The following is a 26,228-nucleotide window of genomic DNA, read 5'->3' as shown; positions in this document are numbered from 1 at the left end:
AGAACAAAAGAAAGACAGTATAAATCCTAGTGTATATATATACATGCATACATATATATATATAAATCCTAGGTAGTATATCTTTTAATAGTAGAATGGAATGTGCAATTAAAATAGCCATCAATGGAGATCAGTGAAACAGTATTCAGAAAATCTAGTGTAGAATTAAGCCTAAAATTAATAGGAGAATTTGGAGAAAAGCTCAGAGAAAAACTTGCTTGACTCCTGGGAAGCAAGGATGAGAGAAAGAAGCTTAAATTTAGATAAAGTGAGCAACGATGTAATGAGAAATTATGAGGAAAAATCATTTAGGAAACAGCAAGTTTTTAAATATTCAAATAAATCAGACACTACCTATTAAGAAATGATATCAAGTCATTCAGATATTAGTATCTTCATTACAAATATAAAAATAATCATGTTGCATGTTTTTTTCAGACATTAAATTAACTATATATTTGAGCCTCCTTTTATCATACAGTTGGTATTTAGTAAATTTGGTTCACTTTCCATTATGTCCTCAAGTTCTTCTCTACATGTATATCTAATATACCATATTACATTTGACCATTATTTTTACATGAGTGCTTATGGCACCATTCTTGTGTGCAGGGAAGATACGCTATGTTCTTACCTGATGATAAAGTGCTTCAGGATAATCTTGTGTCATTAAACGAAAGATGGCAAGGAAGGCCCAGAAAAAATTGTCAAAATTTGTGTATCCATAATCAGGATTATCGCCTGCTCGAACACACACAAATCCCTCAGGACACCGACTAAAGAAGACAAAAAAAATCTGCTTACTCTTATGAGGCTTTCAAATTATGACCATATCACAAAGGTAAACCATCTGCCCATGAATAATAAATAAATGGTTTCTTCTTCCACAAAAATTAGCTCCTCAAGCAAATTCTAGTACGAAAAGCTGCAAATGAGTCTAATTTTTAAGGTCATATGTTTGAACATGACTAATTTAACTGAAAGAAAATGACCTCACATGTAGTTATTTTCATTTCTTAAAGTATTCTTCATTAACCGATACTTGGCTTTTTAAAAGATGAAAGTGTAGCTGATGAAAAAATTACACAGGCAAAAATTAAGCTATAAGGGTTGGCATGTGGCCAACCCAGTTCAATGCCAGCATTCCATATGGTTCCTGAAGCCCACCAGGAATGAGCTCTGAATTTGGACAGGAGTAAGCCCTGAGCACTGCTAAGTGTGGCCTCACCTCTACCCCCAAATTAAGCTACTATAGTTAAGGATCATTTTCAAATTATTTCAAGTCTTTCAATCCCATTATTTATAAGCAATACATATTCTTTGGTACCATATGTCTTTCTTCACACTGATCAGATAAAATATTCTTTCATTCCATGCACCTTAAAAAATCAGATAAGATATATTTTTCATTTCGTGGATCTCTCATACTTTATCTCCTGGGATATTTGGTTTGATGGTCAGTCATTATCATATTTTTATGCAATTTCAGCCCAGGTTACTTTGGGGTCTAGTTTTACCAACACAACTCTCTCTTTTTTTTTTTTTTTTTTTTTTTTGGTTTTTGGGTCACACTCAGCAGCGCTCAGGGCTTACTCCTGGCTCTATGCTCAGAAATTGCTCCTGGCAGGCTCGGGGGACCATATGGGATACCGGAATTTGAACCACCATCCTTCTGAGTCTAAGGCAAACGCCTTACCACTGTGCAATCTCTCCGGCCCCTTAAACAACTCTTAGTGGTCAACAAGTGTGATACAATGTGAAACAAAAAATTTATGCACTGAGGTTTGCTAAATTGTTAACCCATAGAATCATGGTAAAATTTTTATTTTAGGAACCAGAGAGATTGTACAATGGTAGGGCGTTTGCCTTGCATGTGGCTGACACAGGACAGACCTGGGTTCGATCCTGGGGTTCCCAATAGTCCCCCAAGCAGTAGCGATTTCTGAGCACATAGCCAGGAGTAACCCTTGAGTCTCATTGGGTGTGGGATGCCGGGGGATCAAACCACAGTTCATCCTAGGTCAGTGCATGCAAGGCAAACGCCCTACTGGTTGCACCACCACTCTGGCCCCAAGCATTAACTTTTGTTATTGTTTGCTATGCAGTGCTGGTTGGTAAAATATTACATAATTTTTTCCATTTGGAAAAATCCACTGTAATTCTGATTATAACAAACCAGTTATTTTCTCCTCCTCCACTCAGTTTCTTTCCTTCTCCTTGCTCTATCTACTCTGGAGCAAAGGGTGCTCAAGACATCTTCCATTTAGACCACTAAATTAATGCAGTTATACTAAATACAATATATGTGGTATACTTCTGTATTTACCCTAGAAACACATTTTTAAGAATAAGATTATAATTAATGAGATATCATCAGAAAAGATTCATAACCTGGGGGCAGAGAGCCCAGTGTTTGAGGCCCATGTTTTGTATGGACATGAATCTGAGTTTGCTCCCTGGCAGAGTTTAACACAAACACTGTGACATGTGGTCCTGAAAATCACCAGAATATAACTAAAATAGCTCTAATGGCCAAAGCATTTGTGTATTTGAGCACTGAATTATTTGGCCAGGTGAAATAAGTACCACCAAGAGAGGCTCACAAGAATCCTGAGCACTGCTAGGAAGGCCATACCTCCAAATATATAAAAGTCATCAAGTAAGTAAAATAAAATATTTTAAATCTTTTTCTCTAAAAGCTTCTAATCAATTAAAAGAATGTATTGTTTTCTTCTCTTTAAAATTCTCCCTAATTCTGTGGTTACATTTCTAGGCACAGTTTTGGAAAAATAGTGGAATCCAATTGCACCCATTAAGAGCAAAAAATAATTCAATAAAAATAACTGAACAGTGAAACAGATTTTATAGAAGAAAACATTAGCAGCATATACATACCCAGCATCTGAAGTGTTACCACAAAGGAGGGCAGATGTTTCTCCTTCCAAATAATAAAAGCTTTCTGTTACTGAAAAATAAGAAAGGTAATAGTAAAAGGGCAGTATAGTTACAATTTATTTAGATTGACACAAAGATAAATATGTTTCTCTGCAGTAAGAAGGAAAGACCATATAACCTAATTGGCTTTTTTTTTTAAATCTTGTTTTGGTTTCAATCTAGGAACTCTCTTTGCATCAATAAATAGACTAAAAGATCTCTGGAAATCAACTCTTCCATAGTCACCAAAGTGAAAAAGCTCAGCCTTGAAAGGGAAGAATCCTATTTAAAATTATATCTCTCAGATATTCTGGGAAAAGTCATTAAAAGCCTATAATTTGCATTAGCTTTATCACCACAGGGTGTTTGACCGATTTTTTTCCTCTGGTTATTTTTTAAGGTAAGAGGCAGAAAACCTATATTGTTGGTTGAAGGGGAGAGAGAGAGGTCATATTCTTGACAGAACCTCACTAAAGTATATAGCTGCATGGCTGAATGAATTATACACCTAAAAGAGAAAGAGATGAGACTTTGGAGGCACAGAAACATCTAGAACTCCAGTGAATTTCTTTTCATTTTTTTAAAATTTCTTTTTGGTTATATGGCGCATATGGCCCCCAAAGCCTATCAATTAAAAAATTTCCCATCACCAATGTCCCAAGTGTCCCTCCTCCCCACCCCACCCCTGCTGTGCTCTAGACAGGCATTCTACTTCCCTCACTCATTCATTGTTATGATAGTTCTCAATGTAGTTATTTATAATGCACTCATCACTCTTTGTGGTGAGCTTCATGTTGTGAGCTAGACCTTCCAGCCCTCCTCTCTTTTGTCTCTGAGAATAATTGCAAAAATATCTTTTCTTTTTCTTGTTTTTTGTTTTTTCAGGCCACACCCATTTGATGCTCAGGGGTTACTCCTGGCTAAGGGCTCAGAAATTGCCCCTGGCTTGGGGGGACCATATGGGACGCTGGGGGATCGAACCAAGGTCACGATCTTTCCTTGGCTAGCGCTTGCAAGGCAGACACCTTACCTCTAGCGCCACCTCGCGGGCCCCATCTTTTATTTTTCTTAATTGAACTTTTTTTCTAAGCAAAGAAAGATAAACTGGCTACCTGAAACTGTCACCTCATTCAACACTATCCAGCAGTGCTGAAAAAGTTTAATTTTCTTTCCCTTGTAGATTCAAGAAAAGCTTCCTTCAGAGATAAAGCTTAATAGCCTAGGTACTGAATCAGATTTTACAGATTAGAGAGTTCTTGAGGCTATATTGTATGTTATACTAGCAGGAAAGGAGACAACATTATGAGGAACATTAGTCTCTAAGACTCCCGTGAACTTTGTTCAAAGTGTAAGACGCAGTAGTCAGCATGGCCCAACCATTTTTTTAATCATCTGCATCCCTTAAGGTCCCCCCACCACACCTCATGCATTGCCAGGAATTATTCCTGAGTGTAGTAGAGCCAGGAAATCTGACCAAATTCAAAGTATAAAACTGTACAGTGTAGAGATATGTTATATTTATATACCTAAACTACATATCTACCAACTCTTTAAGCAGGAACCCCAAAATGCAATGGGAGGGTAACTAAGAAACATTGATGGAGGAAAGTTAGTTAACACTTGTTTAATACAGGTATTATTTATATGTCATCTGCAGGATTATGGTAAATATGTGATCAAGTTTATAATGAATTTATGAATAAAAGATTAAGTAATTCACTAGCATTATGTCTACAAGTCTAAAATATTTTCAGTGGACAATTTAAGCCTAATTATTACCAAAATGTAATTGAACATGTTTAAAATGAATAACAGTAATTGAAATAAAAAGTATAAATTTCTATGATGCTGATTTTTTATTTTTTTGTAGTTAGTTTGTAGGTCACACTTGGCTCATTCTTATTACTGGCTCTTGCACTCAAGGATCGCTCCTGCAGTGTTTGGCGGGATCAAATCAGGTGTGTGTCTGTGGGAGGAGGGCAATTAAACTCAAGTTGCCCTCTGGCAAGGAAAATGCCTTACATGCTGTATTACTTTTTCAGTCTCCATTGCAGACCATAACTAATATAGAAAAATTTAGTAAACTTTCATTTTATTATACTTTAAATAAACCACTTTATTGAAGAAAGAGTATTACAAAGATCCTGTACTGGTGAAGTTACAAATAACATTTGCCCATATTTATTCTGTAAAGAATAAACTATGACTTAATTAAACCTGGAAGTTTGCTCTTCTAATAAATGAAAGTGATCTAAATTAATACTTGAGCATAACACATTTTTTCTGGTGAAATTAGTCACGGTTATTAGTATTTCTGTAAAGACTAATTTACCATATAGAAACCTTTTTTTGACATATGATTCTTACCTCGAATACGATATAGGCTTCCAGTTTTGTTGTGTAGGCTTTCAGTTTCATTTTCTTGAGGCCACCGCAAACATTTATGCCTAAGCTGACCCATGAAGAAATCCATCCCAATTATAGAAAATATGTGCAGAAAAAGCAGATTTAGGATAATGACAGCTCTAAGATTCCTCACACATTTATTCAGGATCTCTACAAAAGATCTAATACCTGAAAAGAGAAATGAGCTGTTTTGATTCCAAAATACTTTTATTAATAAAGTTATTAGTAGAATTGGTAAAATTTTCCAATTGTAAATGAATACTTGATATAAATTGATAGATTTTTGTTAATGATTGAATTCAACATTATCTGTGAGGTTTATGTCTTGATCTTAATTTATTATACCCAACAAAATAATTAAAATACATAATTATAGATTTATTATTTGTGCTTGTGCTTTTTCATTCTACTAGTTACTAATTTCATCCAATCACTAATACTTATTAGAATTATAAATAAAACTGGTCACAAGTGTTAAAACATAACATCTTTAAAAGTAGCAATATTCAGATTGTCCATAAAGATGTCTTTGGGTATTCAACTCCAACAGCAAAGAAAACAAAAGCAAAATAAGATATTGGTATAATCTAAAACTAAAATGCTTTTGTACAGCAAAAGAAATCACCATTACAAAAATGGCAACCTATAAAATAGAAAAAGGTATCTACACATCTTATGTCTGACAAAGGGCTAAATTTTGTAAACAGAAATAGGCAATGTACATAAACACAATTCTAATAATTTTTCTGTAAGCATACTATTTCAGAAATATATTTGCATCCATAAGTTTATATCAAAACAATATGATATAATGGATTAACATAACCATTTTTAGGCCAAGACAACAGATACTACCTAAATACCTGCTAATAAATATACTCAATATACTATTCTGTTATTTAAAAAAAAAGGTAAAACTGTACCTTATTTAATAAAAATACAATTTGAGTTGATTGTGCATAGTGAAATAAGTCAGGAAAAATGTGAAAGAAAATTGCTGTATTTTTTATTCATTGTGGAATATAAATAACCAAAGCAAATAAGCTATTAAAAGATTACAGTAGTGATTCAAAGACTGCAAAAATCATGCTGGTCAAAAAGGGAAGGAAGAAGAGGAATAGAAAAAAAAGGGTAAAAAGGGGTCAATCTTATAATGTGAATGGAACATTGGGAGTATTTGGGGTGAGGCATATTCATTCATATAAAGCTGTGAATCTGTGTTCCTGAAATACAAAAAATAATAAGCCCATGGCAAGGCAATAAAAATTTATTTTAATAAGCACTGTTCATTACTAATAGTTTTTCAATTTTTGATAATTAAATTATTGGAGTTAAGTAATAATATGGAGTGAGAACACACAAAATAGTTATGTGTAGGCAGCCTTTATAGCAAAAGATGTACGTATTAAAAATTCAATTTTAGGGGCCAGAGAGATAGCACGGAGTAGGGCATCTGCCTTGCATGCAGAAGGTTGGTAGTTCGAAACCCGGCATCCCATATGGTCCCCCAAGCCTGTCAAGAGTGATTTCTGAGTGTAGAGCCAAGAGTAACCTGAGTGCTTCCGGGTGAGACTCAAAAACAAAAACAAAACGAAAACAAAAATTCAATTTTAATAAAGGTTTTATTTAGGTGTATCTATTTTGCTAATTCGTGCATTGAGCAAACTCAATTCAGAAAACAGAGTAAAAGAGCTCATTGGAATACAATGAAGAAATAGCCTGAAAGAGTGCAGTAGTTTACTTTACCCATTATTTAGCTTATATACAGCATTTGTGCAAATAGTCAATTTATTTGGATGTAATATTAAGGTCTCCACTAATCAAAATTTAACCGGATATTTTATTTCTACAAATCGATTTTATTTTTAGATATGCTTTTTTAATTTTTTTTTTTTTTTTTTTGGTTTTTGGGCCACACCCGGTGACGCTCAGGGGTTACTCCTGGCTATGCGCTCAGAAGTCGCTCCTGGCTTGGGGGACCATATGGGACGCCGGGGGATCGAACCGCGGTCCGTCTCCTAGGCTAACGCAGGTAAGGCAGGCACCTTACCTCGAGCGCCACCGCCCGGCCCGCTTTTTTAATTTTTAAATTCTTCTCATGCTTTTCCTTCCTTCCTTCCTTCCTTCCTTCCTTCCTTCCTTCCTTCCTTCCTTCCTTCCTTCCTTCCTTCCTTCCTTCCTTCCTTCCTTCCTTCCTTCCTTCCTTCCTTCCTTCCTTCCTTCCTTCCTTCCTTCCTTCCTTCCTTCCTTCCTTCCTTCCGTCTGTCTTTCTTTTTCTTTCTCTAGCTCCCTTTCTTTGGGAAGGGGGGTTTGAGGTCACATCTGGCGGCACTCAGGGATTACTCCTGGTTCTACGCTCAGAAATCACTCCTGGCAGGTATGGGGGACCATATGGGATGCCAGGAATCAAACCAGGGTCTGTTCTGATAGGCTGCGTGCAAGGTAAATGCCCTACTACTGTGTTATCTCTCCAGCCCCTTGTTTTGTTTTCTATTTCTGAGAGCAGAGCCAGGAGTAACGCCTGAGTGCTGCTAGATGTGACCCCCCCAAAAAAAAAAAAACTCTCCAATAATATCTATTAGATATAGCAAGAGTAAAATTATACTTTTATATAGAATAAGGAAATAATCAAACTTTTCATATTTCTCTAGTCCCATATCAGTTTTCTTTTTTTCCCCAGTTTTTCTTAAGATAATGAAGAGTTTTTGACCTAGCTACACTATTTATTTGAGTATGAATTTTTAATTCCGTATTTTTTTGTAAAAAATTTTGTTGACTTCACATTGATTTATACTATAAATTTCAGAAGTAAATCTTCAAACTTTTAATGCATAATAATGTTACCACACCATCACTAAGAGTTTTAGTGTCATCTTATTATCAAAATGATTCCTGTTAACCATTCCTCCTGCTTCTGCTTCCCTCTTTTCCCATAAGTAAACATCATAATTTTCATAGTCTAAGGGTTGCTTTGTTTGTGTTTTTTCAGTCTGTACTCAGGGACCACTCTTGGTGGGGCACAGTGCACCATGTGGGATGCCAGGGATCAAATCCAGGTTAATTGCATGCATTAGCCACTCTACTATTGCTACAACTCCTCCTTCTATGCTTACACTCAACTTAAATTATGAAACTTTGCTCTATCTTAATATTTAACTATATCAAGAGGTCTAAGAATTGGGGTCAGAGAAATAATATAAGGATAAGATAAATTGTGTTATACCTGAATATCCTTAGTTTGGTTCCCAGCAGTTTTTGAGGGCTATTTTTGGCTCAAGGTTAGGGGGTCACAATTTAAAAAACGCAGGGAACACATCTCTAGGAATTGAACCCAGGATTCTTATATGAAAAGCATATACATACTCAGTACATAGAGTTCTTCTGTTGTATTCCTTGTATGGTTTTTGAAACATATATTTTATAATTAATTTTTACTAGTTAAAACAATTTATAATGTCTGAATATGTCTAAGTATACATCTTTGTTTAAAATTATGGAACCAGTGCAAAATTTGACCTTTCCTTTGTAACTTTAGTTTCTTTTATCATTAAGGGATTTTTATTAAGTTATAGTGCATTTTATTTATTTTTCTTTTTTCTTTTGATTTTGGAACCATATCCTGGCTCAGCACTCAGGAATCACTCCTGGTGGACTTGTAAAACCATATGGTTGCCTGAGATCAAATCCAGGTTCATTGTGTGTAAGGCAAGTGCCCTACCTGCTGTGCTATTGCTCTGATCCCAATATAGTTCATTTTAAATAAAATATTGTTTACATATTTTATTGTGGGATTAGTTCCTTCATGGTGTTCCTACAGATGAAAGTTGTCTAAGAATCTTATTATGTGCATTATCATACTTGCTCCTGAATTGATTGACCCAACTCTTTCACAGTAATTGCAATCCATAGCAGCCCCCCCAAAGAAAACGTTTTTTCAGTGGAATTGTTTCTGTATTATTTAGACTCAACAAATTAGGTGAATTTGGTGATTAGTCTGTGATATCTTCAAAATGCTAGATGGAAGCTCTCTTCTTTTATTGGTCAGAGCTTAAACTTATTCAATAGAATCTCCTTCAATTTTGTGACATTGAAACTCACCTTATTCAAGTATATAAGATACATTTTATTCAAGCACTTTTATCTATGGTTGGAGGTGCTTTGAGATTATCCCTAACTGTGAACTCAGAGATTACTCATAGAAGGCTCAGGGAAACATTGGGGTATGAAGAATTGAAACTGTGTCTTCTGCATGCAATCCAAAAGCCCTACCCATTGTACTGTTGTTCTGGTCACCAAGAATCTATTATTTTAATCTACAAGGTTCAGTTCATTTGGTTTCCTTAAGCAATGAGAAAAAGAAAACAAAAGATAGATACAAATAGACTTCTTTAATTAAAAGTCCAAGGGAATTTTTATAAGTTTATATTTGATATATAAGAAAGATGAATAATAAAACTAGAAACTATATTTTGAATTCTCATTAGAGTATGCTACCATAAGTAGTGAGCCAACCTCAAATACAAAACAGTTATGCTATGTTATTTCTCATGGTTCCTGGAATGACTAAAATAGATTTAAATATCAGATAATTCATTGATTTCAAAAAAAAAAACATTGTTCAGCTTCACATTTCTGTAAGCAATAATGGCTGTTGAAGTGAATCATGAAAGTATGTAAAACCAAAGTAACTCAATTATTACTTCTTACCTTGGTTTAAGGGAATGATTTTCAAAATTCTCAAATTTCTCATCACTATGAATACTGAAAAGAATCCATGAGATGCATATGTTCCTATTCTGCGGAAATCAATAAAATTATTTAGAAATCATTAAGTTTATAATATTTATCATTAGCTCTTTACATTCTTAAGAACTTATCAAAACAGTATCAAATATTTCCCTTGATTTTAAAATCTCATTTTATAAAGAGTTTTGTTATTATTAAAATATAAAAATTACTACAGTACATAAAGTGTGACTTACATTTTTGATTATCTTAAATTCTTATTATCCTCTGGAGTATTTTATCAAAAAGATAAACTAAGAAAAATAAATATGCTTTATTTAAGTTATATAAACTTATGATGATGATGATTTTGTTTATGGTCATCATGATGCGGAAGATGAGTAATGGTGATTACAGTAAAGAAGTGGTATATGGGAGTTATGGGTTCAGACTCTGTTACCCCTCTGCCTATCTGCCTATGTAACAGAACAATCTTAATCATTCTTGCTATAGTTACCTCAAAAGTAAGATGGGGATAATAATTTTCAATTATGAGGCTTTTATTTTAAATGTGTAGATTATAATAAGACCCATATTATGACAAAATAAGTATAAGTTAACAGTAACAACATCATAGAAGTTATAGTGATAATAATTACAAAGACATTTGCTACTATTTTTATTGTTTAAATGGCAATGATTATATTCTTTATAAGGGCTATATATATATTTAAAAAGGATATCCAAAATATGTATGTAAAATAATATTTTAACAGTAGTTTGCTACCAGTGGTTATATCCTAGAGCATAAAATTTATACATAAAACATGGGCATTAAATAAATATATAAACATAGCAAAGTATGTGTGCCTGTAAAATGCCTTTTAAATCTAGTATACTTAATAGTTTAAAGAGATTAGACTTAATAAAAAATAAGCTAGAATTTTCTCCTAACTCTTCCTAAAATTTTCTGCTCAATAAAAAAATTACTTTTAAGTATAAAAATTAACCTATAGTACTTTCGTAGACAACAGAAAAGTAGAAAAAATTCTACTTCTTTCATTTTTATTGCTGATGTCATAAAAGTTTGGTTTGTACTTAATGCCTAATGAAACTCCCTATGCTATAAATTTTTGAATTCTTATTTGAAGAGTCACAGCTAAAAAAAAACTTTGTTATAATGAGCCAACACCATTCAGTTTTTAAGATATTAAAACATTTGCAGCCTAAAGAAATACTCACTCAATCAAAGTTATGATGAAATCAAGCCAGGTCCATGGATCACCAAAGAAATAGAAAGATCCTAGCCCGATGCCTCTTGCTGCAATTTTTATAATTATTTCAAAAACGTAAATTCCAAGCAAAGTTTTGCTGCAAAAATATTTTCATAGAAATATTTTACTGGAGAATAATACACTACTGAAATAGCATTTCTATGATAATCTAATCACAAACCAATCAAATAGAGCATGCACAAGATGTTTCTTTTTCTTTTTTCTTTTTTTGTAGTTCCTAATTTTTTATTGTTACTTTCTTTTACCAGAGATGCTGTTCAGTTAAATGTAATTGCTACACAACAACTTATTCTTCTTGCACAACAAATGAAAAATTTGGAAGTATTTATGCATGTAGCAACAGCATATGCTTATTGCAATCGAAAACATATTGATGAAGTAGTCTATCCACCTCCTGTGGATCCCAAGAAGCTGATTGATTCATTAGAGTATGTTGGTTCAAACTTTATGTACCTTTGCTTTTATTCCAACATTTTGAATCAAGTTTTAGATAAATCAAGTGATATAAAGATCCTCTCTCTGTCATTTGGTGATTTTCAATCTCTCCCCCTACTTCTTCATCCACAGATAACATATGTTTATATTTCATATCCAGCAAATATTTTTATTGTACTTTTTGTTGCTATTTATCCCTGAATGGCTTTGATTAAGTGTAGAATTTATACTTGATCAGGTGTGATGAATTAGAACCTTAATTATGAATAGGCATTTAGTCCCTATTCTTATGACACATATTTACACAAATAAAACCATAGAATAGGATTTTATTAGGGCCTTTAAGATGGGTATATTTATGGCATTAACCAAAATGTTTGATTAATAATTTTTTTTTTCAAAAGTGCTGAACCAGAGACTAGAAAGTGGGCTCTTGCCTTGCAAACTGCTTACCTGGATGCTATCCCTATCACATAAGGTCAAAGCCCACTAGAAGTGTTTCCTGAGCATAGAGACAGAAGGTAGTCTTGAGAACAGCTGGTTGTGGAGGGAGGAAGGGAGGGAGGGAGGGAGGAGGGAGGGAAGGAAGGAAGGGAAGGAAGGAAGGAAGGAAGGAAGGAAGGAAGGAAGGAAGGAAGGAAGGAAGGAAGGAAGGAAGGAGGGAAGGAAGGAAGGAAGGACGGAAGGAAGGAAGGAGGGAGGGAGAAGGAGGGAGGGAGGGAGAAGGGAGGGAGGGAGGGAGAGAGGGAGGGAGGGAGGGGGTGTATAGAGGAGGGAGGAAGTCTAATCCAAGGTAAAATTTTTGGGGAATAGAGTGGAAGTTGGGCCACACCCAAAGTGCTCTGGGAGCTCACTTGGCTCTGTGCTTAAGGGTCACTTTTGGCAAAGCTTGAAGACTGTCCAATGCTGTGATTGATTCCAGGGGTAGAGTCAGGTTTAACTGCATTCAACACAACAATCTTAGCCTTTTTAGTTGAAACTCCAAAATTTAATACTTTGCTGTATGCATATACAGTGACTTATTAGTGACTCAATATTGTTTATATTAACCAAATTCTCTGTGTTCTAAGATCAAAACTTAGATATAGGGGCTGGAGAGATAGTACAGCGGTAGGGGGTTTGCCTTGCATGTGGCTGACCTGGGGCGGACCCAGGTTTGATTTTAGGCATCCCATATGGTCCCCCAGCCTGCCAGGAGTGATTTTTGAGTGCAGAGCCAGAAGTAACCCCTGAGTGCAGCTGGATGTGGCCCAAAAGCAAATAAAGTTTAGAGATAGCATCAAGAAAGCTTTCCCTCCTAGAAAAGTAAATGCATCTTTTTATCATTGTAACTCAATGCAAATAAAAACTATTCCTGTTCCTCAGGAAATATAATTAAAACATAAAGCAAAAGAAATCAACTCAAATTCTCAAACATATTTACTATTTATTATATTACTATTTATTAGGAAGTAGAAGGGATAATACAGTGGGTAAGGCTTGTCTTGCAAGTAGCTAACCTAAATTTAATCTCTGGTTCCATATGCCCCAGCACTCCCAGTACTGTCAGGAGGGATCCCTGAACACAGAACTAGGAGTTATCTCTGAGAACAGTAGGGTATAGCCAAAGAACAAAATAAATAAATAAATAAATAAATAAATAAATAAATAAATAAATAAATAAATACAATGCCTAACTTTCAGGAAATCTTACACATGAACCAAAAATTATAATATGTTAATTTGGGCCAGAGTGATAGACAGTGGATAGATCATTTTCCTTACATGTAGCTCACCCAGATTCGATTCCTGCCATCCCATAGTGTCTCCTAAGTATGGCCAGGAATGTCCCTGGAGCACAGAACCTGGGTAACTCCTGAGCAGAGCTATGTGTGGCTCAAACCCCACAAAATAATTTTAAACTGTGTTAACTTGACATGTTGAAAAATAAAAGCATTCAAAATCCAATATGAATATTGAAAAAGAAAAAATTGTTAAAGGGGCTAATTATCATTTATGAACATGTAAAGTGAATATTGCATATAAAATATAAATATTGAGATTGATGAGAGGTGACAGCAAGTTAAGAGAGCACAATTTGCATGAGAAGGACCCTGGTTTAATTGCAGGCACTGAATGATCTTCACACATTGTACAGGGTAGCCCTGGACACCACTGAGGTGTCAGTGCATTTGGGGGCATAACACTGCATTTGGAGAACTTTTCTTTTATTTTTGTTTTTTGTTTGTTGGTTTGGGGGCTGTACCAAATGGTACTCAGGGCTTATTCCTGGTTTTGTGTTCAAGAATCACTCCGGGCAAGCCTAGGTGAATCTTGGGACTTCTGCTGAGCCATCTTGTCCAGATGGCTGAGTAGTTCCATAAATTGACTCTCAACCTCCCGAGCACTGCTCAGAGCCTCACAAAATATACATGTATAAACATTAAATATGAATATGTAATTATTATATGATAAAATGTATAATGTATAATATATAAAGTACTGTATTACAATATAACAAATATATCTTTATAACAGATGATAAATGGTCAAGTTTTAAAACTTACTGTAATGTTAGTAGCCATTCTGGCCCGCCAGTCATAGTCATAAATGTGCAGTCGATCAGGACACTAATTAAAATGAACAGTCGAAATAAGGTAGCACACGGTTAAGGAGTAATGTATAATAATAATACTTAAAATATGTGTCTATAGTATATTTATATATACATATTAGATGGCAAGTTTTTCAAATTACAAAATGCAAATGTTATTGAAAAACAATGAGATTAAGATTTATCTTTTTTTTTTTTTTTTTTTTTGTTTTTGGGCCACACCCAGCGGTGCTCAGGGGTTACTCCTGGCTGTCTGCTCAGAAATAGCTCCTGGCAGGCACAGGGGACCATATGGGACACCGGGATTCGAACCAACCACCTTTGGTCCTGGATCGGCTGCTTGCCAGGCAAACGCTGCTGTGCTATCTCTCCGGGCCCAAGATTTATCTTTTCAAATATATTTTCAGAAAAAAATAATCTACAGTACAAAAATACATTACAGTTGTGACTACAGAAAATAATCCTATTTTCTTCCCTTTGTGATAGGCATCACACTTAATGTGGCTGACTGCCAATTTAGAGCAAGTATAGATGCCATGCATGCACCTGAAGACTTCTTACACCAGGAACTCCAGTATAAGTAATGGGAACAATGTCTTGTGTCAGTTTATGTCAGCTTTAGCACAGTTTTATTGTCCAATTGATTCCCTTTGGCTAAGCTTCAGAATGACAACTTGTCCTGGATCCATATTTAATCAAATGGTGTACAAATCACACCACAAAACTCTCTCTGAAACAGATCTTGGTAGAAAGAGTTTCACAACCACAATGACCTGCACCTAAATATCTAACCATTCTAAAGGTAGCTAGAGATATTTGAACAACTGTGCCTTTAGTTTTTGCTTTAGTGACATGTAAACAAACTAATAAAAAGCTAACACCTCAAATTATTGAATATTCTTTAAATCCACATAATAAAGAAATAGAATCTGGCAAATGAAACAGTAAAATAAGAAAGAATAGCAAATATTGTCTCAAAAGGTACAAAAACTACAACTAGACCTTAAAACTGTATTTATCTAGATCTCACAAAACAATACCAACAGTCCTGCCTTTCTTCTTTTCTTTTCCTCCTCCCTCCCTTCCTCCCTCCTTCCCTCCCTTCCTCCCTTCTTTCCTCTTCCCTCCCTCCTTTCCTCTTTTCCTCCCTCCCTCCCTCCCTTCCTCCCTCCCTTCCTTCCTTCCCTCCTTCCTTCCTTCCTTCCCCCCTTTCTTCCTTTCTTCCTTCCTTCCTTCCCTCCTTCCTTCTTTCCTTCTCCCTCCCTCCTTTCCTTCCTTCGTTAATTCCTCCCTCCCTTCCTTCTTTTTTGCTTCCTCCCTCTCTCCCTTCCTTCCTTTTCCTTCCTCCCTCCCTCCCTATTTACCTTCCTCCTTCCTCCCTCATTACTTTTCAACTTTCCTTACTCTCTCCCTCCCTCCCTTCCTTCCTCCTTCCTCCCTCATTACCTTTCAACTTTCCTTACTCCCTCTCTCGCTCCTTCCCTTTTTTCTATTCATACTTCCTCTCTTCCTTAATTTCTTCCTCTTCCTTCCCGTTCTTCCTTTATTCCCTCTCCTCCTTCCCTCCTTCCCTCCTTCTCTCCTTCCTCTTTCATTACCTTTCTACATCCCTTACTTTCTCCTTTCTCCCTCATTACCTTTCTACTTTCCTTCCTTCCTTCCTTCCTTCCTTCCTTCCTTCCTTCCTTCCTTCCTTCCTTCCTTCCTTCCTTCCTTCCTTTCTTCCTTCCTCTCTCTGTGCCTTCCTTCCTTCGACCCTTTCCTCACTTCATTCCTTCATTATTTCCCTTCTTAATTCCTTTTATCTTCCTTCCTTCCTTCCTTCCTTCCTTCCTTCCTTCCTTCCTTCCTTCCTTCCTTCCTTCCTTCCTTCCCTCCCTCCCTCCCTCCCTCCCTCCTCCCTCCCTCCCTCCTTCCTTCCTTCCTTCCTCCCTTCCTTCCTCCCTTCCTTCCTCCCTTCCTTCCTTCCTTCCTCCCAACCTTTCCTTTTTGTCAGGGAAGTGGTAAGGATCTCATCACTGAGTTTTGTCCCAGATTCCTGAAAATTTAAGGTTGTCAATCTCATGTCCTTTCCATAATTTAAGCAGAAAAGAATTAGCTTGGTTTTTCCAAATGACTACTTTTGGATTGACTGCTTAAGTATGTTAAGAAAATAATACCAATATTTCCATTTTATTCATTGTTACAGTTGTCCTTAGGTAAATAGAGAAGAATTCAAGTTCTGAAAATCTCAATGTTCCTTCCCCAATTTAAATTTATGTTGGGGGATTCAATCCCCAAATTCTGGGTTAAGTTTAATTATCCTCAAACTGCAGCAATGGAAAACTATTTTATAAATATTTATAATATTTCCAAATATTACCATTACATTTTAGAAATATATGCACATTTAATATTTTTTCAATATATATCGTTATTTTACTTACTAAAGCTTGAAACAGAACTTTACACATAGAAAAACAATTGTTTACACTTAGCCACATTCCCCGACCACTCAAGTTATCTTTTGAGTAAAACTATGTCTTAATAAAATGTTGCCTTGACAAAAGTTTTTATTTAAATAATGAATGCTACTGAGCCAACATTACAGTGTGGATGCAATTCTGTATTTATGTGTTAATGGGGAAAGATAAAGTGTCATATATCGAAATGTTGCTTTAAAGGGTATTTTCAAAACAGGCAAGCTCCGTTATTAGTAAAATATAAAATATTTCTTGTTAAAATGTTCATTTTAACTAACATTATGTATACAATTAATATTTTACAGGTATTTTTAAAATGTATAACACTTTATAGATATTACTTTAAAAGAAAAATATGGCACAGACAATATTTGAACAAAAAATTACATTGTATTAGAATAGTCTAGTCAATATAAAAGGATATGGATGTACCAATATCTTAATAGCTGTTCTTCTAATTGGACTGAAAGGAGACAATGTACACCAGGAGGCATTGAATCTGAAGATTGTTCTGTTTTTATTCAAAATCATAAAAATCTGTAAAGGTGTAAAAATGAGATGGAACTAAACACTATAATAACATAAATATGTAACATATAGTCAGTGATAATTTAGTTATGAATTCTGAGAAATCTGATTGCTTTTCTTACATTCTGACATACCTTTAAATCAAATGAAAGAATTTTTGCCTTTTATTTCAGAAATGGAAGTTATTAGACCTAATTGTTTTTCATTTGGTCATTGTTCTAAGAAAGTCATTTGCCACAAAATCATACTCAACTCTTCCTGAAGAAGTATTGCAATGGGAAGAAAACAAAATGATGTGTGAAGATGTATGTAATGAGATCATATTATAGAAAATATTTTAAAAAATATTCTAACCATATTTTAAAGCAAATAAAATGTGAACTTATTATGGCAAAACTAATGCGATTCAAAGAAATATTACAATAACAATTAGTAGTTATCTATGTATAACTTCACATATATCTATATATGAATTCACATGCATGTATTTATCATTAACTTATAATTAATTTATAATTAACTTATATGTTAACTGTATAAACCCAAAATTTATACATGGTAAAATTAATATGTTGGAATAAAAATGCAATAAAACAAAAAGTGATCAGAAAATGATAAGAAATGGCACATTTTAATACCTGGTATATACAATAAAATGTATATATATTTTTATTTTTTAATTTTTGTGCACCCACATCTATATAACTTTTCTTTTTTTCTTTTCTTTTTTTTTTTTTTTTTTGGTTTTTGGGTTACACCCGGCAGTGCTCAGGGGTTACTCCTGGCTGTCTGCTCAGAAATAGATCCTGGCAGGCACGGGGGACCATATGGGACACCGGGATTCAAACCAACCACCTTAGGTTCTGGATAGGCTGCTTGCGAGGCAAGCGCCGCTGTGCTATCTCTCCGGGCCCGATATATAACTTTTCTATGTATGCATTTCTATTCGGAAAAATCACTTATTGTGGTTTGTGCATAAATGAATAGTAATATTAATAAGATCAAAATACAGCAGTATTTGTAGAGAACTGAAACATATAATAGCATAAACACTCTGATAAAGAGAGAGAGGAGAATAAGAGAAAAACAATGTTTTATTCTGCTACTGGGATGTTACAGTAATGTTCTGTAAGAGTACTTAATAAAGTATAATGTACCATAATACTGGATATTATAACATAGTAATATAAATATACTCTACTATATTCTATAATGTTTTTATACTGTATACTTACAGAGATGTTAACATGGTATATTTGTATTTATATTACATAAACCTATAGTAAATGTTTGTAGGAAGTATGCAAATATATACTAATAGCTATTTTATCAATGTATGCTCTAAAATTTAGAGTCTAAATGAAATTAAATTATGATATAACTTTCCATAGTTAGAATCTCTGGAAATTTTTGTTTGTGTCATAGTTATTTTTCTTCCATTTTAAATCCAAGAAAAAAATATTCTAGATTTGTTTACTAAAAATATGATTTCAGGATATTTTCTAGAACAATCTCAGATGTCACACAATATATAATTTATGTGCAACCAGTCAATTTAGACATTGAAATCATTAGGAAGATGACATTTTCACTACAGTGTTTTCAAGATTTTACCAGATTTTTATATTTTTCCCTCTTTTGTTTTGGAGCAACATCCTGTGATGCTCAGGATTTATTCCTAACTGAATTTAGGAATCACTCCTGGCACTGAATAAAAGGATCATATGACATGCTGGGGATCAAACTTGGGTTGGCTGAGTGCAAGACAAATACTCTATTAACTGCATTATCTCTTTAGCCCTGATTTTTATCAGTGTTTTACAGCTGAAGTTACATAATGCATATGGAGGCTAACAGAAATACTGAGGCGGTGTGTGTGTGTGTGTGTGTGTGTGTGTGTGTGTGTGTGTGTGCGTGTCTAGACTTTAAATATTTCCCATTTCATCAATTTGCTAGTGCCAGTGAATGCTGTCCAATAATATTAAATTATATTTTGTCCACATTTTTATCTGTTTTGTTAATAACATTATTCTTCCAGCTGAACACTTTGTTTTAGCTAGTCTTCAATTCTCACTCTTTCTTCTATTGTTTGTATCTCCATCAAAACTTCCTATAATTAAACCTCTAAATTTGAGACTGGATTGCTTGCTTCTATATAAACTTTTGAATCTCTCTTCCAAACAATCATAAGCATTTTATTTCAGAAATTTGCAACACATCTGTAGGGTTTCATTTTAATCAATGCTTTGTCTCTTCCTTATTTCAGACTTAATCTCTTCTGTTTGCTTCATAGACCTCCCCTTTGTATTGTTAAAATAGGAAATGTTTTCTAGGTCATAATTTAATTTTAATTTCCTTAATGAAGATGTTTTTCTAAATTTTTCTTTCTAAATAGAGCCCTGCTTCTCTTGAGACTATTCCTGTTTTTATTATTCTGTGTTTGTTCTGGGACTGTTGAAATATTTATTAGGCTTCTCAATTCATTCTCTGGCTAAAATGTGAATGTATAAATAAATGAAAACAATACAAAATATAGATTGACTGTTTTCTCAAATACTGTCAGGTTATCGAGTTAAACATTTAAAATTATTGCATCATAGAAATTTTCTATAGATATTTTGAAAATAATTTTAGGAAACCAGTGCTCCTATACACCAAGAAATCTGCATTAAAGCACAATGGTATAGACTCTTAAACTGCTTTAAAGCATAACAGAATAGACTATACAAAGTAAAGTAAACCCAAACAAATTACCAGGTAGTCAGTTCTGTTAAAATATCTCAGTATGTGTGAAATTTCTTATCCAATTTTATAGTTAAAATTTTCCATTTAATTTAACTTTTGTTAAAATTAAAACTCAGTGCCAACAAGTTGAAATATTCTTTACCTTTTTATCCTTGTAGTATGGATCCACATCTTCCAAGGGCTCAGATACCATTTCTTGAAGAAGAGTTCCATAAACCAATGGAAGCTCTTTTCCAACTTTCAAATTATCATTTGGCTTTAAATCTTCTTTGTGTTCCTCACCATGTTTTTTAGCAATATGCTGTTTAATCTGTTCAAGAGACTCTCTAGTAAAGGGCACAAGATCCTTGGATTCTGGTGAAGACATTTCTAACTTCGCACCTGTAAAAAAATATTTTCTTCATTTTTATATAAAAGTTGATATAAATATTTAACTTATACAGATAAGAATATGTTTTGTATGAATATGTTTTGAATTTGTTTGTATGATGATTGTGTATAATATGATAAATACATTCAGAAATATTTCTGAGATTTGTAGATATTTGAGATGTTAATTTGAGCAACTCATTTCATTTACTCAACCTCTTTTCTTATTAAAATACACTTTTAAAAAATACTTATCATTTCTACTCTTGTAAGAAAGAACTTTAAAAACCTACAGGTTTTTGATGATAGATCCAACATTACTATGAGCTATATTTAACTATTTGACTACACTTTTCTTCCTTAAACTCAGTCTTTCGGTATCTCTTCTTCATTAAGACTAGGACTGATTAATTTGCATGACTCAATTTTTCCTTCTCAATTTAACTTTGCCATCCTTTAAGTTCTATCTTCCCCATAATTATACTCATCTTTTATTTTTTCAAATGTGTAGGCAAATATGGAGCTTCAGATAAAAGAAAAAAAACATATATCTACCAAGTTTGTTTTCCAAAGTACTGTTTCCTGTCATCTATTACCAATTTCACCAATGAGAACAATTTTACAACTTAAAGCATTTGCATCCCCCTTTCAAGGCTAAAAGTCTACCTTCTGGTCATAATTAAAAAAAAACCACTATGTTATTTGTATCATGACAAACATATACAAGTATTTTCTAAGTATTTCCATAATGTTTTGTCTAGTGCTTATAGGCAATGTTAAATTAGCAGTCCTTAAAGACCTCTTTTCCACAGAATAGTTAAAGTTATACCCTTCTACAGGATAAACAAATGAATCTTCATCGAATATAATTTCATGCATCAACTTCCCATTAATGAACTATGTATTTTACCCTCATAAAAAATGTTCCTTAACTAATTTTCTCCAGCCTAATTCCTACTTATTTCCCTTATAACTCTTTGTAAATTTATTATTGCAATTAAGATTTAAAAATGTAATTGAGTGCAGAAAAGCTCTCTGTACTCCTATGTTCACTGCAGCACTATTCACAATAGCCAGAATCTGAAAGCAACCTGAGTGTCTGAGAACAAATGAGTGGGTAAAAAAAATCTACGATATATCTACACAATGAAATACTGCATAGCTGTTAGGAAAAATGAAGTCATGAAATTTGCCTATACATAGATGGAAATGGAGAGTACTATGCTGAGTGATAGCAGCCAGAGAAAGAGGGCTCATAGCATAGGATATAAAAAAGTATAATATGGTAATATTATATATTTGTGGGACATAAAAAATATAGTATGGGGGCTGGAGAGATAGCATGGAGGTAAGGCGTTTGCCTTTCATGCAGGAGGTCATCGGTTTGAATCCCAGCGTCCCATATGGTCCCCCGTGCCTGCCAGGAGCAATTTCTGAGCCTGGAGCCAGGAATAACCCCTGAGCACTGCCGGGTGTGACCCAAAAACCACACACAAAAAAAATATAGTATGGTAATAATATCCAAATACAATAGAAATGAGGACCAGGAGGACCAGTCTATGATAGGAAGCTTGCCACAAATAGCAGGAGAGTGCAGTTAAAGCAGAAAAAGGTACCTTGTGACAGTGATTGTTGGAAATGATCACGCTAAAAAAGAGCTGGGTGCTGAGAAAGATTAAGTGATATGCATCATATCTCTTCAATATTGCAAACCATAGTATCTAAATCAAAAAAAAAAAGGGAGAGAAGAAAAATGTTTGCCACAGAGGCAGGCGGGAAGAGGGCCATGAGGGGGCCAGAAGGAAAACTAGGGACAATCTTGGTGAAAAATATGCATTAGTGATGGGTGGTGTATATTGTATGACTGAAACTCAGTTATGAACAACTTTATAACTGTACAAATCACAATGATTCAATTAAATAATTTATTTAATAAAATTGTTTTGATATTCTGATATTTTGGATGAGTGTTTTTTTCTCTTATAGCAATTGATTTGTCTGAATTCTTTTTCTATGTTCCTAAAACAAAAAATACACATATATATACTTTCTATTTTCTATTCCAAAAATTTCCACTTTGGGTAAAATTAGCTCATTTAATAAACCTTGATAAATTGAAAGTTAGAAATATGACCAGATAAAGAAATACTAATCATTGCAAGAATCAAAATCTAGCCACTTGCTTAAGTAAATAGTAGATTTGATACTTAATAAATATACCAATAGAAATATAATACATAAAAAAGAAATGCTATAGAATCATTTTTGTGCCCTGAGAAATATGAATGGAAAAATGTATAGGAATGAGTCCTTAATGCTACTGATGGTATCACAGTTTTCTGAGTTTTTTCATTTTTACGACATTCTCTCAACAGAATGGCTCTCTTTGATCGCACATAAGAATAGTCTAAATGGAGCCAGAGAGGTGGCACAAGTGATAAGGCATCTGCCTTGCCAATGGTAGCCTAAGACAGACAGCAGTTTGGTCCCCAGAGTCCCATATGGTTCCCTGAGCCAGTAGCGATTTCGGAGCGCACAGCCAGAAGTAACCCCTGAGTGTCACCGGGTGTGGCCCCAAAACCCCCCATAAACTTTATTTTTAAATATATATTCTAATTGCATATTTATAGCTTTTGATTTAGATAAAGATACATATCATGTTTACTCAGATAAGTTTTCTCCTGGTTTGGTCTAACCAGAGAAAGACATTTCATAATAGTAATACTTTTGCCTAGTTCACGCAAGAGACATGACAGGGATAGAGTGCGAAACTATTTTTTTTCTTTTCCCCTCCCCGCGAAACTATTTTAAAGAAGAAATATAAAGCAGAAAAACTCGCATGTTATCTACTTATAGTTTTTTTAGACTAAAAGTATAAAACTAAAAAATTGTTCATCGTAAAACTTACTTATTTTTAATAGTTTGAAAAAACACTTATTAAGATTGTTAGAATTGGGGGCCGGGCGGTGGCGCTAAAGGTAAGGTGCCTGCCTTGCCTGCGCTAACCTTGGACGGACCGCGGTTCGATCCCCCGGTGTCCCATATGGTCCCCCAAGCCAGGAGCAACTTCTGAGCACATAGCCAGGAGTAACCCCTGAGCGTTACTGGGTGTGGCCCAAAAACCAAAAAAAAAAAAAAAAAAAAAAAGATTGTTAGAATTATTTGTACTCATATAAAAGCATGAACTTTGTAATGTTTATTGACTTCTGTAATCTCTTAACTAATGTTCTTAGAAGTCTCGTTCAATTTATTTATTTTTAACTTTATTTATTGATTGATTGTTGGGCCACACCCAGCGAGTGGTGCTCAGGGGTTAATCCTGGATCTGTACTCAGAATTCGCCCCTGGTAGACTGGGGGACCATATGGGTGCCAGAAATCGAACTGGGTCCCTCCCAGGTTAGCAGCATGTAAGGCAAATACCCTACCACTGTGCTATCTCTCCATCCCCTCCCGTTCAATTCAGTTAATAATATTGAAACTTATAATCATAAAAATGTGATTCAAGGGTGGGTCAGGGAGTAAGCTCAAAGGTCAAGAGTACACCATTTACATGTGGGAACCCTGTATTTGATCCCTGGTACCATATGATGCCCAAGAACTACCAGAAGCAACGTTTAAACAGAGTTCAAGAGTAGTTCCCGAGGCAGGAGGTAGGGCGTTTGCCTTGCTTCCAGAAGGACAGTGTTTCGAATCCCGGTGTCCCATATGGTCCCCTGAACATAGAGCCAAGAGTGACTCCTGGTCGCTGATGGGTGTGACCCAGAAACCAAAAAAAAAAAAAAAAAAAAAAAGAAGAGTAGTTCCCAAGCACTGCTGGGGACCAAACCAAGCCAAAAAAGAAGGTATTCATCTTTGGGTCAAGTAAGAATAAAATAAAATAAAATAATGTAATGTGAATGAACATTTCTTTGATAGCATTTGGCATATAATGAGTGGATAAATATAACTTTATTGTCATAAAAGTCTTTTGTCTTAGAATAGAAAAATCTCAGAATAAGATATAGTAGGAATACAATAAGTTTTGCATTTGAACCAAGTAACCCATCTATATAAGTGCACCAAAGAAAAGCAATTTTGCACAGAAAAAAAAAACTGCCAAGAAATTTTACTTAACTGCAACTACAATACAGATCAATACTGATTGAAGTTTGCCAAGAAAGTCTGCCAAAAAAATAACTTTTTTCTGTACTGAAGAAAGATGAAGAAGCTAGTTCTCTATTTTGCAGCAATCCATAATCACACCATAAGTGCAAATACTGGAGGAGCTTCACGCATAACAAGAATGTTGATTTAAATCAAATCACATCTATTTATCAATTCAAAATAAATGGAAATGGCACATAAAGCAAGTAAATAAGTGACTCAAGCATATTAGAATACCATGGGTTCCAAATATCTGTGTGATTCTCATATAGAAGAGAAATCAGGTTTATTTATTATTTAAAACATGAGCAAGAATCAATGAACTGATGTCAGAAAGAATTTGGCTGAATATACTAAATCACTTTTCAAATAGTTGTCAAAAAATGGAACCATCTGATAAGACATTACATCACTTCCATGTAACAGAAACTGCAAAGCACAAACTGGTCTAAAATGGATAGAATCATTTAAAAAGGTGAAAATATTAATTGGTTGAGTTCTTATAATTTTTTAATGTTCCAATAAAAATCTCTAGGCTGAATTTCACAGAATATCAGAAGACTTAAAGATATGGGGAAAATATTAAAGTTTGTGTAACATTTGATTAAAAATGTGAAGCAAGGGCTCAAGCAATGGCGCAGTGGTAGGGCTTTTGCCTTGCATGCAGCTGACCCAGGATGGACTATGGTTCGAACCCCCCCGCTGTCCCATATGGTCCCCCAAGGCAGGTGCGATTTTTGAGTGCATAGCCAGTAGCCGCCCCTGAGCACCACCAGTTGTGGGCAAAAAAATCCAAAAAAAAATTGAAGCACATTTTACATGTATCTTTTCATATTACAGTAAAATTACTTCTCATATCTTATATATTAAAGCTCCATTCCAAAACTAAAAAGTGTATGTAAATAGTATAGTTCTTAAAGTTGTGTACAAAGGAAATTTGTATACTTAATGCAATTATGCTGCCATTCATGAAAATATATTTTATAATGTTTAATTACATTGAATCCTCAAAATTTTACTTGCCAATCAACCTTATTAAATAGGCTTCTTTGTGCATATGTTGTTGCTCTATAGCACAATAATCTCCTTCCTCATTTTTGTATTTACTGTAATCTTTTAGGTCTCAAAATAAAACCCAAGTTTTCTCGTATATCAGTTTGTTCATATCCAAAAGTTATAAAGATTAAAACAAATTGTATACAGAAAGCCTATATTATGGTACTAAATTTGTCAGTTTTAATTTTCTCTCATAATTTAGTAATTCCCCAGATTTCCTTAGTAATGCTGATTTTGAATGAAAGTACTCTGGGGCCAGAGAGATAGCACAGTGGCGGTGTTTGCCTTGCAAGCAGCCAACCCAGGACCTAATGTGGTTGGTTCAAAACCCAGAGTCCCATATGGTTCCCCGTGCCTGGCAGGAGCTATCTGAGCAGATAGCCAGAAGTGACCCCCTGAGCGCTGCCAGGTGTGGCCTAAAAACCAGAAAGAAAGTACTCTGGATTGTTAACTAGGTGAATGAATGAATGAATGAATAGATGGCATTGTTTTCTGAGGAGACTAAGAAATGCAAACATTAATTAGATGGGACTGG

At 34.5% G+C, this 26,228-nt stretch overlaps 1 protein-coding gene across 1 annotated transcript in view; it reads right to left on the bottom strand.

Moving 5' to 3' along the window:
• The window catches only part of SCN7A (sodium voltage-gated channel alpha subunit 7), an 83,552-nt gene that overhangs the window by 40,186 nt on the left and 17,138 nt on the right, over positions 1-26,228 (bottom strand). The window contains exons 2-9 of the mRNA XM_049773378.1: positions 20,266-20,504; positions 17,276-17,387; positions 14,342-14,432; positions 11,308-11,436; positions 10,048-10,136; positions 5,302-5,508; positions 2,896-2,965; positions 635-776 (exon numbers count right to left, since the gene is read on the bottom strand). Of these exons, the coding sequence (XP_049629335.1) occupies positions 635-776; positions 2,896-2,965; positions 5,302-5,508; positions 10,048-10,136; positions 11,308-11,436; positions 14,342-14,432; positions 17,276-17,387; positions 20,266-20,504 (1,079 nt within the window). The remainder of the gene's footprint in view (positions 1-634; positions 777-2,895; positions 2,966-5,301; positions 5,509-10,047; positions 10,137-11,307; positions 11,437-14,341; positions 14,433-17,275; positions 17,388-20,265; positions 20,505-26,228) is intronic.

The sequence above is a fragment of the Suncus etruscus genome, chromosome 5 (assembly GCF_024139225.1).
Source record: "Suncus etruscus isolate mSunEtr1 chromosome 5, mSunEtr1.pri.cur, whole genome shotgun sequence".
NCBI lineage: Eukaryota > Metazoa > Chordata > Mammalia > Eulipotyphla > Soricidae > Suncus > Suncus etruscus.
Note: the sequence above shows the minus strand (reverse complement) of the source record. Positions and strands in the feature narration are given on the sequence as shown.